Genomic DNA, 15,414 nt, shown 5'->3' with positions numbered 1-15,414 from the left:
TTAAAAAGGGAGAGAGAGACCTCAGTGAACAAGTCAAAAACAATTTGTGCACACACTTTTAACCTAGAAAATGTCCTCTTTACAGTTTAAGTCAAGGCAATGTTAAACTATACAGGTACTTCATAAGAAATATGCAGTTGATATTTCCTTGAAAGTACCCATATATTATACACATACATATAGATGCACAGTACATATACATTCAAAACAAAATCTTATAGATGATGAAAACATGGTATATTAATATTTTAGAAGGAATGACTTTTGTTTTCAGGATTCTTTGATCAAAAAAGAAAATACAGATATTTTGTAACATTACAAATGTCACATTTAATGAATTAAATGCTCTTTTGTTGTTGAATAAAATTCCCACATTAATATAAAACACTGATAACAATAAGAAAGGTATCTTGAGCAGCAAACGAGCATTTTAAAACGATTTCTGAAGATAATGATGCTAAATTCAGCTTAACAAATTATATTCAAATAGAAAATAATTTTAGATTGTAATAATAATATATCTGTATTTTTACTATATTTTTGATCAAATAAATGCAGCCTTGGTGAGCCTAAGAAACTTATTTCAAAAACATTATAAAAAATAAAAAAAAACCCAGAAAGGATTTAAACATCATTAAGATTTATTCAGCCTTTAAGCACTTAAATATGGAAAATGTATATCGGCAAGCATACATTTTTATTTAGTTTAGACCTTGACATGTCAAAGATTGCGCAAATGCATGAACATATAGGCTATAGACACACCCATACATAGACAACAATGCAAAGCCTCTATTTGACTATAGGAATATAGACATTCATAAATTATTATCATTGCTCACCCTTGTGTTGCTTTTAGGGCAACATTCTAGAAAATGTTTTCCCACTGTCAAAATGCAAAGTGTAAAACAGCTCTTGTGGGACAGTGTCAGCTTTGACCTGAACAGACATCAATCGCGTGCTGCCCTTTTCTGGGGGGTTAGGATGTTTCGGTGTTCATGTTTATGTTTGTGTGCACATGTGAAAGAGAGAATGCTGCGGACAGCGTTCATGAACCAGTTGTGCTGCAGTCTGTAAATTACGTCTCTCTGGGGAGCAGTGCTCTTAGCTCCAGGAAGTTTCCTACTCAAAGGAGGATTAATGAGGGAAGTTTGAACACTCCACAGACCCTAGACCCTTAGAAACTCTGACCGTATTTAAACATGCCCCTTCAAACTTCTCTGAAGAGACTAAGGCAGATTTGGTTTCTGTGTTGACTATGCTGATGTGAATCTGTAACTTTGCAGGTCGTCATTTAGCAGAGCTTTTTTAATCCCAAGTGACATATATGTGCAAGCTGATATAATTTGTAAAAGTAAAAAAAAAAAACACACATTTAAAGGAATAGTTCACCTAAAAATAAAAACTTGCTAAAATGTACTCAATCTCAGGCCATCCAAGATGTAGATGAATCAGAAATTTTGCATTACATCATTTGCTCACCAATGCTGGCAATGAATGGGTGCCGTCAGAAAAACACTCCAAACAGCTGATAAATGCATCACAAGTAACCCACACCACTCCAGTCCATCAGTTAACATCTAGTGAAGTGAAAAGCTGCATGTTTATAAGAATCAAATCCATCATTAAAGAGTTTTAACTTGAAATCATCACTTCTGGCCCAAACAAGTCCATAATCCACAATCACGCTTCCTCCTGTGAAAAAGTCCATCCCCTGTTAACACTGACATTGATTTTATATACGTTTCATCACTGTCCCACTAGAGCAAAAGCAATATAAATCAGAATAAACTAAACAAATCCCTCCCTGGTGTTTTGTGAACTGGAACAGGGAATTACTATAATATCATGTTTAAACAGTCATCACACCCACCACTCCAGTGAAATATTCCTCTAAATTTAAAATGATACTTTCCTTAGCATAAATATTAATCTTACTATTTATGCAAGCTATTTTACAGCTCTTTCGTCCTGCTGAGCTTGTATTCTGTTATGCAAATAGTATGCCATTTTGTTCATTTGTTTTGCATGATACTGTTTATAGTATAATGAAAACCTTATACTATAAGACACAAACATGGCATTCTTTTGTAAATCACATATTGGCTGGTAGTCACATCTTTCTTTTCAACAATCCTATTTTTCCCTGCAGTCTATTTATAGTGTTTGTAATGCTTCCTTGGAGCAGAAATGTCCTAATTTAGTGTTTCTGAACAATTTACAGCCTCCTTTTGAATCATAGCATTAAAAAAATATGGTTTTGGCTACTGTTTAAACATGCAAATGACCTGTGTTTTGACTGGATAACCTCTTTGAAGGTGAAGTGAAGCAACAATGATTGCTAATAGTTTTTCTGACGGGAAAAAATGTCACAAACAAGTTATGAATATATTCATATAATGATATCTAAAATACAATCATTATTACAAATTCATCATGTCATCCGTTAACATTTTAGAACAAGGCCTTTGTGTTACAGTTTAGTTTCAGTGAACCCCTGGGAAATTTTCAGTTCTTAAAGGTACAGTATGTTGTATTGTGCAGGGAAATGTTTTTTACCCCTCTTCAAATTCAGCTGAGATGATTTTGGATGCTTAATGTATCATCCTCAAATGCAATCAGCATCTACACTAAATATCAGGGAAATCTAGACTAATTAAAACAGTCACTAGTCTTGACTTTTCTCATGCAGCACATACATTAAAATGCCGCTCCACAGTTGCACAATTTAATCATAGCTGAACAGAAGATGAGAGATAATAAACATGTCCTGCCATTCCCGGACACTTTTATCTCAGATGTTGATTACTATGACACATTCATTGTTTTCAGATCAACAGAACACATGTAAGTGTAGCTTTTCCACATAAAATTAATGATTTGCCGAATGATATATTAAAGGACATATAGTGTGCACAACATCACGTTTAAATTGCTGATAGTGCACTCCTCCAGATAAGATTGATTGCTTTTTCGTTGAAACTGTTTATATTTTCTCTTTCGGTATATTTAGAAGGTCATTCCTTAAACCTTAAACACATTTCTCGCTGGCTCGCGTTTTGAGATTGCAAATCTGGTCCAAGCTGCCAGCTCCAGTGGTCACTCCAAAGGAAACAAAGCTTGTGGGGAACGTGTTTACGAGTGGTTCTGATTTCACAGACTCCAATCTTGTAAGAAAAACAGAGATAAGATAGGATTTACGCAGACCTTAAACACAGCCAAAAAATCCAAATGGCAACACTCGACAAGTAGTTTAAACACACCAGCTTTAATTTGTTTAAGAGGACCTGATGGAATCGCAACAGTAACATGCTGATTGTTGGCTTTCGGAAGATAATTGCGATTCACAATCAAGTACCTACTGCTTGATAAAACAGCACCAAAGGCTAAAATAAACAGAATAATCAAAATGAGTTATTAAGAAGACAAGCCCGAGGTTGCAGTTAAATAACAATGGGTTCGTGTTGTCATGGGAACTGAGCGCTGTGTTTATGAGAGGACTCTAAAATTGTCAAGCTCAACACGGACATTTGCTGCATGGTGACCTTCTGAAGTTTCCCCTCTTACAATGTCCAGCTTTAAAGACATCCAGGCTAGAGTTCATGGTCATTTCTTCCTTGTGCATGTTTTATGGTGAAAATCCAGTCCAATAAACGCAATGGACGATGAGAAAGACAATCGCCACAGTGAAATAACAATAAAAACGTTGATGTTAGTGTCTTATTTCGGTTATATTCTCTTGAAGTAAACATGGGTCGTTTTTCCCTATTGTTATATAGGATAAAATATTAAATTGACATTTTTAAAAGATTCACCTGTTTGATTAAATAACATATGTTGCTATTCTTACTACCATGGAAAAAAAAAAAAACTTTAAATGTGACAATATTATCTATTTATTATATAAAATCGAATAATATTAAAATGAGAAACTTTGAAACTTCCCCAATATTCTGTTAATTTCCTCTCCACTGTTTAAATAAATAATTATGATAAAATTAATGAATTTGAAGTATCTGAGATTGACTATATCATTAAGAGCACTGTATAGAGATCTTGTATTTTTGTTGGCCAAAACTAGGAAACAGGTTTATATTTTACTATGTCCTGAAGTCACTAGATTTTCTGAATGGGTTTTTGGATAAATGTCTGAAATAGATATTTTCATGTTTTATTCCAAGGCATAAAATATCAGTAATATCCAATTGTATTTGTTTTTACTTGTCTTGAAAAAGGCAGATCTGCAGTAATCCAAAAGTAATGGAAAAATCCTTTTGGGTTTTCGTTGAGGAAACCTTGATGATGTAAAAAAAACACATAATCATAGCAGTTCCTGTGGCACATATACAGTACTTCCTTAAAAGTGCACAATGGAATTCTGTGCTCTCCGTTCAATTATAACACATGAATATTCATTAAGACTAAAGTGAGTTTTATTAAAAAAATATATATCCAAGGACAAGAAAACTCAACACACTTGTCTTAAGTTTTAGTATAAGGTTTCTCTTCTATTTCATATCTCACCGTATAAGCTGTTACATATCATCATCTGTGGAAAACCTGCTCAAAAACCAGTCTAACTGCAATGCCAGCGAGCCCCTGAAGAAGTTTGAGGTCAAAACCAAAGCTAAGGCTCCCTCAGGAGTATTTGACCACTGTAGATCCCATTCATGATTAAACAAGCATGACAATGTGATTGAAAACACGTTCTAGCTCTCTGGCTGCAATCATCACCTTGACTTGCTGCAAGCTTCGGACTGAGGATAATGATTAAAAAGCAATCTAAAGCAATTAGCCATATAGCTACTCTGTTTCAAAATATATCAGCCAATTTGTCAAGATTTCATCATATCTGAATGATTGGGCCAAATAGCATCCAGTTGATTGAACTTTCTGAGAACTGAGATATGCATCAGGGTATTGGGTGAATAATTGTTAGGGTTTCCGTTGGCAATGAAATTGGACTTGCATAACGAAATGCAATCACAAGGCAGAGTTCAGCTTTAGACATTTTAACACATTTTGGGATCATCTTACCTAAATGTTTTACAGTTTACATCTATTCATTAATCTAAATGTGTTTTTATTCAGAGTATATGAAGATGCATCACACTAGGTTTGACCTGATGATTTCAATCTCATTGGTTCTCATATTTTTTAGCAAGGGATCATATGAGTTTCAGAAGCCTTTGAAAGTAGAGCACAAGCCAGATTTGCCTACTTTTTTTATTAGTATTGTGTTGCTTTTGTCCTTTCAGAGCCTGAAAGCCGGGAGTTTCAAACAACGAAAAAATATTACAGAAATGTACATTTTGAATGAAATCTTAGCAAATAGTAGACAGTTCCAAGTAATAGTTCCAAAAATGAATAGATGCTGAAAATATATGCTGAAAATACACTCACCCTCTGCAGTGAATGGGTGCCGTCAGAATGAGAGTCCAAACAGCTCATAAAATCACAATGATCCAAAAGTAATTCACATCAGTAAATCCATCAGTTAATGCTTGTGAAGCAAAAATCTGCATGTTTATAAGAAGCAAATCCATCATTAAAAGATATTAACTTTAAACCGTCACTTCTGGCCAAAATGTGGATGGATTGAGTTCACAATCAATTACAATGTTTCCTCCAGTGAGAAAGTCCATCCCCTGTTGTGCTTTTCGATCAAAATCAATCAAACATATTTGTTAAGGGCTGTTTTAGTATTTTTTGGCTTGTACACGGTGCATGATCTGTGCATATTTCTGTCCTGATTCAGACGAGACAACATTTTAACTATAGAAAGCAATATTTTGGATTATGGAGTCATATTTTAGCGAGAAGCAATGGGATTTTTTCTTTATTATAAAGTGCAGCATTTGCACAAGATGTTAACTGCTGGACTAGAGTCGTGTGGATTACTTGTGAATTATCGTGATGTTTTTAACAGCTGTTTGGACTCTCATTCTGATGGCACCCATTCACTGCAGAGGACCCATTGGTGAGCAAGTCATGCAATGCTAAATGTTTCCAAATCTGTTCCGATGAAGAAACAAACTTATCTACATCTTGGATGGCCTGAGGGCGAGTACATATTCAGCAAATTTGTATTTATCGAATGAGCGCTGTAATTCTAGCCCTTTAATAAGATCTCTTTTTAAAGCCTGCTCAGCAAGTTTCTGCCAGCCTAATGAAGGCTTTTATGAGGTCTTTACGGCACTTCCATGGGCAATCATAAACGCTACCGAATCATCACAGGGGAAGTGAATTAATCATCCTTATCATCACACTCAGACAGGGCAAACTGAGAAGTTGTCACACTGTTCTGATGGTTTTATTTTTGTAAGGCTTCAAGAGTGTGTGTGTGTGTGTGTGTGCGTGTGTGTGTGTGTGTGTGTGTGTGTGTGTGTGTGTGTGTGTGTGTGTGTGTGTGTGTGTGTTTGTGCAGGTGGAGAACATTACTGAGAGAGTGAGGCACGTCTTGACCTTATCTTTGAAAATGAGAGAGAACAAGAGTAAAAAAAAAGAGCAGATGCCAAAAAAATTTAGAATTATGGATTATACCACAATATTGCTTTCAGTTCGTCTAATCTTACAGACATAAATGCTATCTGAACTTTTAAAAAATTGCTAATATGTAAGCAAATATCTACTTAATTAGTTTTCAAATTTGACCATTTATCACATTTGGAGTCCTACTAAAGAAACGTGTGTGTATGTTTCTGACACATGGTGCCAATTTAAGGAGTTTCTCAAACATTTTAGCTGTGTATTTGTAAGGTAATTCCTTTGAAACCAGGATCGTTACAACAAACCTTGCACATGCTTGCATGACCTAAATGTCATATGTGCCACAAAATCACTGTTGTGTTTCAACAAAGCGCGCTTTGATTTAACAGAGGCTGAAAGAGCGAAATTAACCTTTAGGATCATTAACTATTATCATCATCTGTACTATAAACAATGTCGTAACTTGGAACCACGAACACATACATGATAAATCAGCAGTTTACTGATAAATTATGCAGCCAATTTCTAGTTGGAAGCTGGCGGTCCCTTTAGGCATGATAAGAGCTTTCATTATGAGTATCAGCAGTGTTAATGCTGCAGAGTCAGACGTCAGACCCCCAAAAAACATAACATAACATTTCCCCCAACAATTACCATGGGCCGGAGTAGTTTGGGTCATGCCTCAAAGTTTACTTTGTGGGACAACTGGCAGGGTTGTGTGTGCCTTCAAAAGAGAAAATGGAATGTTTGTTTTTAATAATAATAATCATCATATTTTTAGTATTTTTAAGTATTATTACATAAATATTTTTATTTTAGATTTTTTTTTTTCATTTGAGATTTTCTTTATTTTAGATTTTATCTCCCAAAACACTTATACAGATAACAGACAAAAGCAAAAAAAAAAAAAAAAAAAAAAAACCATGCAAGATAAAGAAATAATTAAATAATAAGTAAAATAATTAAATGAATACAAATAAAATAAATTATCTTAAAAAAGTTTTAAGATCTAATCTTCAATAAACTAATTACATCTAAGATATATTTGCATTTCAATTTAGAAAACAACTCAGTGTGAAGTCTACAATGAAAATAGAATGAAATTAAATCCATATAAGTATAGCTTTTAATAATACTTGTTCTCATATATCAAATAGATCATATTGGGAATTTCTTAAATTAAACGATTTAACATCAAATGACCTTGGCAAAATAATAATCAGTATTTGAAACTAATTTAAAACTAATCCAACCTTTATAAAGAAGTTTACATAAAAAAGGCAAAGCAGCATCAGTGAAAGTGGCTTACATCACCGTCTAAACAAAGCTGCAGGGCAAGAGGTCCTCCAGACACCAGAGACGCCAACCAATCACAGGGCTCGAGCAATGTCCGACAAATCACATTAATGAGTATCCATTTAGACTTTTATCTCATTCTTGACCTGTGCATCATCCTTTTTAATTGACTTATTGCATATATTTTCAGGCCGTGAAAGTTGAAACACCCTATTAGGATTATTTCTACAAAATCAGGTCTCTATGATTCATTAACGCCTTGTATAACTGGTCTGTAGATTGCAAACAATCTACACAATTAATGCAATTAAACGCTACAGTTTGAGGGATGACAGGGGCTCCATAAAAGGACAACGCTGGAACTGTCCAGAAAGATGACTGTGAGTGAATTTTCAGGGCAGATGATTTCTGACAGGGAGCTGTTTTCTCTCCCCTGGTCATTTCTGGTCTGCATTAAGCTCTTTTTATTGTTGTAAAACCGAAATTCTACATTAGGTAACTAAATCCAGTGGCACTGACTGAATCAGGCCAACAGCCAAAGCAGTGCTCATAAACTGCTATTGTACTGTATAATGTGACATTTCCTGATTAAACTGTAAGTGGGCGGCTGAAAAATAACATGAACTTTTGTTCAACATCAAGATTTTAGAATAAAGTTACGTGCATGTGTAAGGGAAAATATGTATTTTAGGTGCTTTAAAATGTTCACCATGTCAAACTCAAATGCCATTTGTGTGTCCCCATGATTTACTGATATAATGTACAGGATGTTAAAATGATTCACATTATTTGACATATTATCTTTTAACTTAAAACATATGTATACATCTGTTTTTTAGTTAGCATTTGCAATTAGCATTTAGCATTTCTTTGGTTAATTGTTTTCTTTTATTGAAATTTCAATGTAATTCACTGCTTATGTTTATTTTCATGTTCTCGTATATGTACAAATAAAAATATGTCTTTATGCATTATTATTTTATTTTTTTGCCACATTATAAAGACAGAATTAAGTTTATTTTATTTTAAAATAAAAAAACAATATTCACTAAACAGTATGTGCTATTAGAATTATACTAAAATAAAGTAAAAAAATACTATAAATAATAAAATAGAAAATAGAAAATAAAACTACTACTACTAAAAAACTGTAAATAATAATACTGAATTTTTTTATGTGCACAAAAGGCACGTCTAATATCATAAAAAATGCATGCATAAAAATGTTAAAATATTAAAAAGTGCTGTTTTAGATGTTGTGTAACATGTTATACTACAGGACACTACATGTCACCCGGACAGTTTACTCCTGCTAAACTACATAACATTTATTGGACATTAAAATATAGTTGATCCATGGCAATATCAAAGGGTCAGGATTACACAGATGCTGGAAGTGGTTCAAAAACCCTGATCCGTATCATAAAAGTGCTATGTCAATCCCGCCAAACACTTCACATAAAACTGAGCTGGAGTTCAACAAAACACAGCTACCCTTGAGTGGAGGAGAGCTATGCACAAAGTGTGAAAACAAACATCGGATCAATCCGGCTGTGGTATTCCCAAAGGAAAGGTGAATAGCAACGTGTAAAGTTTCACCTACAGAAAAAGGGCCCTTAAGTTTGCATGATTGTTAGGAACATTCTGGCATTGGCTCTCTCTTTCGCGTGTTTCCCATGAGAATGATTTCAGTCAGGGCAAAGAGTCACTCGGTTTGACCTCTTTCCCCAAGAGCACAGCCTCACCACAAACTGAACCAAAATAAGAATTAAGAAAAAATAAACAAGTTGGTAAGGGGCATAGTGCATTAAAAAGTCTCATGAAAAGTAACATCAATTTGCAGCATGAAATGAGTCTGCAAAAAGATTATCTGTCAGCTCATAATAAAGTTAGAGCCACAAACAATTTTTTTTGTGCATCTATCTATCTATCTATCTATCTATCTATCTATCTATCTATCTATCTATCTATCTATCTATCTATCTATCTATCTATCTATCTATCTATCTGTCTGTCTCTCTCAAATGCCAACATTCAAAGGTTTTGTCCTTAAAAAGTGCATATCCTGTTAAATTTACAGTTACTGTAATTTTACTGTAATATGGTTTTTGTTCTTCCTAACTATCAAAGTTCAATGCATATTTTATTTCTACTTCAGTTCAAATTCTTAAACAGAAATAGAATTTAAAAAGCATTCTCCATCCATTTCTCAATGGTGCACATCCTTTTTATTTCTTAAGAGAGAATTATGTGGAGAATTTGGCATTAATGAGCAACAATCTGACCCATAACCAATTTCAGAACAGCTCTAAATGTGGAGAAGAAACTCTCTATCCTCCGGGCCACGGGAGTGAGGAAATGCTGCAGAAGAGACGAGAGACAGAACGTGTGTTAATAGACCTCCCTCAGCCTCCCCCCGCTCCTCCACACACTCCCTCGCTCCCAGATAAGAGGGCAGAACTCTCTCGCTCTGGTCATTTCACACACCGCTCTGGGATAGGAAGGAGAGTTCTCCTCTTTTGTTTACTTTTCTTTCGTGTTAAGAGCCTACAGATTGGGAGACTCATTTAGACAGGCTGTCTCCGCTTCTCCGTGAATTTTTTCTTTGACTTCTTATCTATCAGTGAGTGTGTGTTGTGGTTACTCAAGGCTCAGTGCCTGTGTCCATTTCTTCAGGGGAACCTCGTGAAAACCAGGAGATTCTGGTCCAGCAATCCAACTGTGAAGAGAGAAGAAGAGTCAAAAAAGCCTTTTCATCCCCATCCAACCATGTGTTTTTCCAACTACTGAGTTGGCACCTTCTCTTGACCGCAGGTGGCCTTTGCTTTTGCTCCCGCTGCCATGAGGTTTGCCAGAGGTGGTTGGCATTTGGCACTGCTGCTGGCGTCCGTTGGTCTGGTGAGTTCCGGAAACGGAACCGGTCAAGGGAGACGTGGGGGAGGCGAGAGGCGGAGGAAGCTTCACCGCGTGCAGCAAGGCCAGTGCAGCTACACCTTCATCCTGCCGGAGATGGAGAGCTGTCAGAGCGGAACCAGCGTGGTTCAGCGGGACTCCCCGCCGGCTGATGGCGAGTGGCCCGTTCAGAAGCTGCAGCATCTGGAGTCGGCCATGGAAAACAACACGCAGTGGCTGCAGAAGGTGAGCGTGACCTCATAATGAGACACAGGTGACTTCTGTTATTATGTCCTTCACTTCCTCAAACCTGGCAGTGTTTCAGTCAGGCTGTAATGCTGCCTTCAAGTCATGTCGGGAATAATATTTACGAGATGCGAGTTTTTTCTTTTTATTCTCAGCTTTCCAAGTCTGAGGAATGTCTATTGGCAGAAGCAATCGGTATTTATCATAATTAAGATTAAATTGTTAATGTTGACTGTGCAGTGTAATTTGTACACAATTTAGCTTACTGATGGTGCAGAATAGTGGAAAAGCTTTCTAGAAAATACTAGCAGGTTTAAGAGGTGACAGGCTTCTGCAATAAAGCTACACTTCCAATCATTCTCTATGGCAATACTGGAATGCCAAAATCCAAGATAATACATAAGTTACTCACTTAATGTGCATCCTTTTATGCACTAGCATAAAAAAGTTATGTCTTTGAAAAAAATAAAAAATAATGATGAAGTTGGACTGTAATGCTGCCAGTATTTCAAGTGAAGGTGTAATGTTGCCTTCAAGTCATGTTAGGAATGACAATATTAATGACTTGCAGACACATTTTTCCAAGTCTGAGGAATGGCAATTAAAAAAATCATGGCAGAAGCAACTGGTACTCATCATAATGAAGTTTAAATTGTTAATATTGATGGTGCAATTTAGTTTGTACACAGTTTAGCATACTAATGATGATAAATAGAGGAAAAGCTTGCAAAGAAAGAAAGAAAAAAAATACTGATCATTTAGCTGGTTTTGAGGGTTGAGGCTTATACAATTACACTTCCCATCATCCTCTCTGTCCATGCTAGAATACTAAAATGCAAGATAATACATAAATTACTCACCTATTGTGCATTTTTTGCTGCACTAGCACCAGAGAAGCTTTGTCTTTGCTTTAATGCTGGCTTCAAGTCATGTTGTGAGTGATTGTATTTATGAGTTGTGAACGCCTCAACTGTCCAAGTCTTATGCAGGATGATAAATAAAATAAGAAAATGGGGAAAGCAATTGGATTTTTTCATAATTAGGTTTAAATTGTTAGTGTTTTGAAGGTGCAATTAAGTTTGTACACAGTTTAGAGTAATTAGAGGTAAACCTTGCCAGAAAGTACTCCTCATTTAGTGGAAGTGCCAGACTGATACATCAATTACTCACTTAATGCACGTGTTTTGCTGCACTATAGCATCAAAAATGCTTTGTCTTTGAGAAAAAGAGGAAAATAAATATGAAGTTGACCAATATTCTTAATATTTTCAGACCTTGAACTCTAATTATTAGAACTTACCAGAAGGACTTGAAGGAAGCGTAAACACTGAATTAGTGCATTGCATTCTGACAAGGTAGATTTAGTGTATTAGAATTTAATTATAGATTATAATTAACAATACGCAATGTATTCTGCATTCAGTTCTTATAATAAAAACAAATATTAGCCTATAATTTATTGTGTAAAATGAATTATCTAAATAAAAGGTCACTTTCAAATGTAAAAGTAAATTGTCCCTGTAGTTGAATGTGGGTCTTAAGCATAATAAAATAATTAATATAATGACCAAACTGCAGAATTTATGATGCATTGCATCATTTAGCAAATTATCGTTATCAGACTACCGGTCAGAGCAAAGGCTTACACCCCTACTCCAGATGTAAAGACCTGTAGCCCATTTGTATTCAGATGGCTGATCTGTAAGGGTGCAGATGCTGGCCAATTGGCCAGGTGTAGATGTTGGCTGAGCTGGTTTGAGAAGCTGAGCGATGCAAATCCATTTATCAAAATAGAATGGAAAGAAGTGGTTGAATACTCCATACTGCATTGTTTCCAAAAACACGACCTGTTGAGAGGCGACTCAGCCATTTGACGGATTCCAAGACCTCCAATGCTTTTGGAACTGTCATGTGTGATTTCCATTAACAAGACTATATTTGCAGCTTCAGCTAAGTGCATTGACTAAGCACAGTTTCAGAAATCAAAGTGAGCTTGCAAGAACTTCCACATCTGAATAAACAGATGAAACACTGATTTCAGTAATAATACAGAAGTGGCAATTAAAAGGAGCCAGATGACAAAACCAGAGAAGCATTTGATCTGCATAAGTGACTGAAGAGTGATTTATTACTCCATTCAAATGTGAAGAATGCAAGTTTTGATTGGCACTTCAAGGGAACTTTTCTCAGTGACATTAATTGAGCTAATGAATAGATGAAGTGCTGTGGTGTAGAGTGAAAGTTTGCCGTATGTGAGCATGTTTTGCATCTGTCTCTATGTATTCAGTGCACCACCCAAGTTGACAATCAATACTGCTCAAAGGGAGATGGCTTGCACCTCCACAGGAAAGAGACACGACCCTTGACTCTGTTTAAGAAGAGGTCAGATTGCGATAAGAGTCATTTAATTATAAACACTTGCTGCTCTTGTAACATTCATGCATTTTTAACAAAAAAATAATAATAATAATTTAAACTGGATAAATATGCTGAGTTGAATGTTAGGTATTCTGTAAGCTAATTAAAATCCTTTGAGGGCCTGGTACAGCTGGTGTTGCTCCGGCTGTATAATTGGACAAAATGTTTATGGAGGAGGAGTGTTTAGTTTACTGGCAAATGACTGAAACTAAATGGATATGCCCTCTTAGAGCTCCTGCTGCTCACCCCTTACCTGATAACTGCATTCACAAGCAATGGGAGACATGCCATGTATATGACACCATTAACAGGAAAGGGCGGGGGGGTATGGAGTATAGGAGTGCATGGAAAGCATGAGGAGCTATTTGAAGTCTTTGCTTATTTTTTGTGTAATGGCCGTAGACCAAAGATCTCCCTGGAAAAGAGTTTTTCAAAGGCCAAGGGATTAGTGATTGTACGTCCCATTTAGAGCAGCCTGAGATATGGCAAAGCCCCAGACCCCTTTGAGAGGGAGCCTCACTGGATGCTGAATAACAAGAAAAGAACCTTCAGAGCATTAAGGCAAAAAGCTGAATTCTGAATTAAACCTTCACTTCTATTCACAGGCTTTTTGGCTTAATTCTCTGATTGGTATAGAAAAAAATATATAAATGGAGCTGAGGAAAAGAAGGAATTGTTAACGTGAAGCTGTGAAAACATCTTTATTAAACAGGAAAAATGTTGATGGAGACAAGTGAATGTGTTTACGAGCAATTCTTTTAATCATTCATTAACCGATTCATTCACAACGATTCATTCATCAAAGCAACACCGGCCTAAATTCTTGCTTGCTGAAATAAATAAAAATGCTAAAACTACTAAATTATTACTTTATTCAACAACGATACATCAAAACTGATCAAAAGTGACTGTATAAAAACAACTAGAATATTATGATTACTTCATAGTAACCTAAAAATCCTGAAAATTAAATGCATTACAACTGTCAACATTTCGAATAATAAATGTTGCTTTTTATCACCAGATCAGCATATTAAACTGAGTTTTGAAGGACTATGTGACACAGAAGACTGGAGTAATAATGCTGAAAATTCTGCTTTGCATCACATTTAAATTGCATTGTTTTTAAATGTGGTATCTAATTTTAAATTGTAATAATATTTCACAATATCCCTGTTTATGTTAGATCAATTAAATGAAGCCTTGAAAGTTAGTGTTGTCACGGTTGTCAGAAAAATCGAAATGAGATCGAAGATGAAACACAAAGACTTTAATAATCCACAGAGAGCGTAATCCACACACGTACACATCTATGTAAACTCAACACCAGACAACCAAAGCCTGAACATTAATGTTAACGAGGATAATGAGGGAACTAAGGAGACACACCTGGACATAATGACATAATCAAGGGAAGACAGAAAGTAGGTCATACTGAGCACATAGGGAAGGGAACACATGGAGGGAAAACACAACATAATGAGTCCAGGGGTGTGACAAGTGTATAATATATATGTATATATATATATATATATATATATATATATATATATATATACACACACACACACACACACACAACTTGTTCAATGTTTGGACTAAGTTTGGAATAAGTGTTGATTTTGAGACTATAATCTAGTTTTATGCTTACATCAAAAGTTTAATTAAGTCCCAGCTCTCCTCAGTAAGCTGCACGGTTTGAGGTATGATTCACGTCTGTAGTGCAAATTGTGCAGGACAACCACACAGCAAAGTATTATACTTATCGTTAGGGGTTTGTTCAAATCCCTAACCCTAAATCTGAGCAATAATAATAGTGATGCTTGCCTTATTGTTGGCAATTCAGCACAATGGCAATGGTCAACAGGCCTCATAACTGAAACAAGACCTGCAATTTAGTAACAGTTATGCATTAATCACTCGGCAATCAATGCTCTTTTCCAAGGACGCTGTAAAAACAACATTTAAAGCCAAATGTAGGCCTACTTTAAGCTGTTTGAGCAAAGGTGGCTCAATTATTTCTTCGTAAAAGAGAAAACGAAAGCTAGAAAGTAAATACTAAAAGAAGAGAAG

At 35.6% G+C, this 15,414-nt stretch overlaps 1 protein-coding gene across 1 annotated transcript in view; it reads left to right on the top strand.

The window, feature by feature from the left end:
* Nucleotides 1–10,252: 10,252 nt before the first annotated feature.
* Nucleotides 10,253–15,414, top strand: part of LOC127960070 (angiopoietin-4) — a 34,331-nt gene continuing 29,169 nt past the window's right edge. Inside the window, exon 1 of the mRNA XM_052559618.1 lies at nt 10,253–10,923. Coding sequence (XP_052415578.1) covers nt 10,627–10,923 — 297 coding nt within the window. The 5' untranslated portion in view covers nt 10,253–10,626. The remainder of the gene's footprint in view (nt 10,924–15,414) is intronic.

The sequence above is a fragment of the Carassius gibelio genome, chromosome B6 (genome assembly GCF_023724105.1).
Source record: "Carassius gibelio isolate Cgi1373 ecotype wild population from Czech Republic chromosome B6, carGib1.2-hapl.c, whole genome shotgun sequence".
Lineage (NCBI taxonomy): Eukaryota > Metazoa > Chordata > Actinopteri > Cypriniformes > Cyprinidae > Carassius > Carassius gibelio.
Note: the sequence above shows the minus strand (reverse complement) of the source record. Positions and strands in the feature narration are given on the sequence as shown.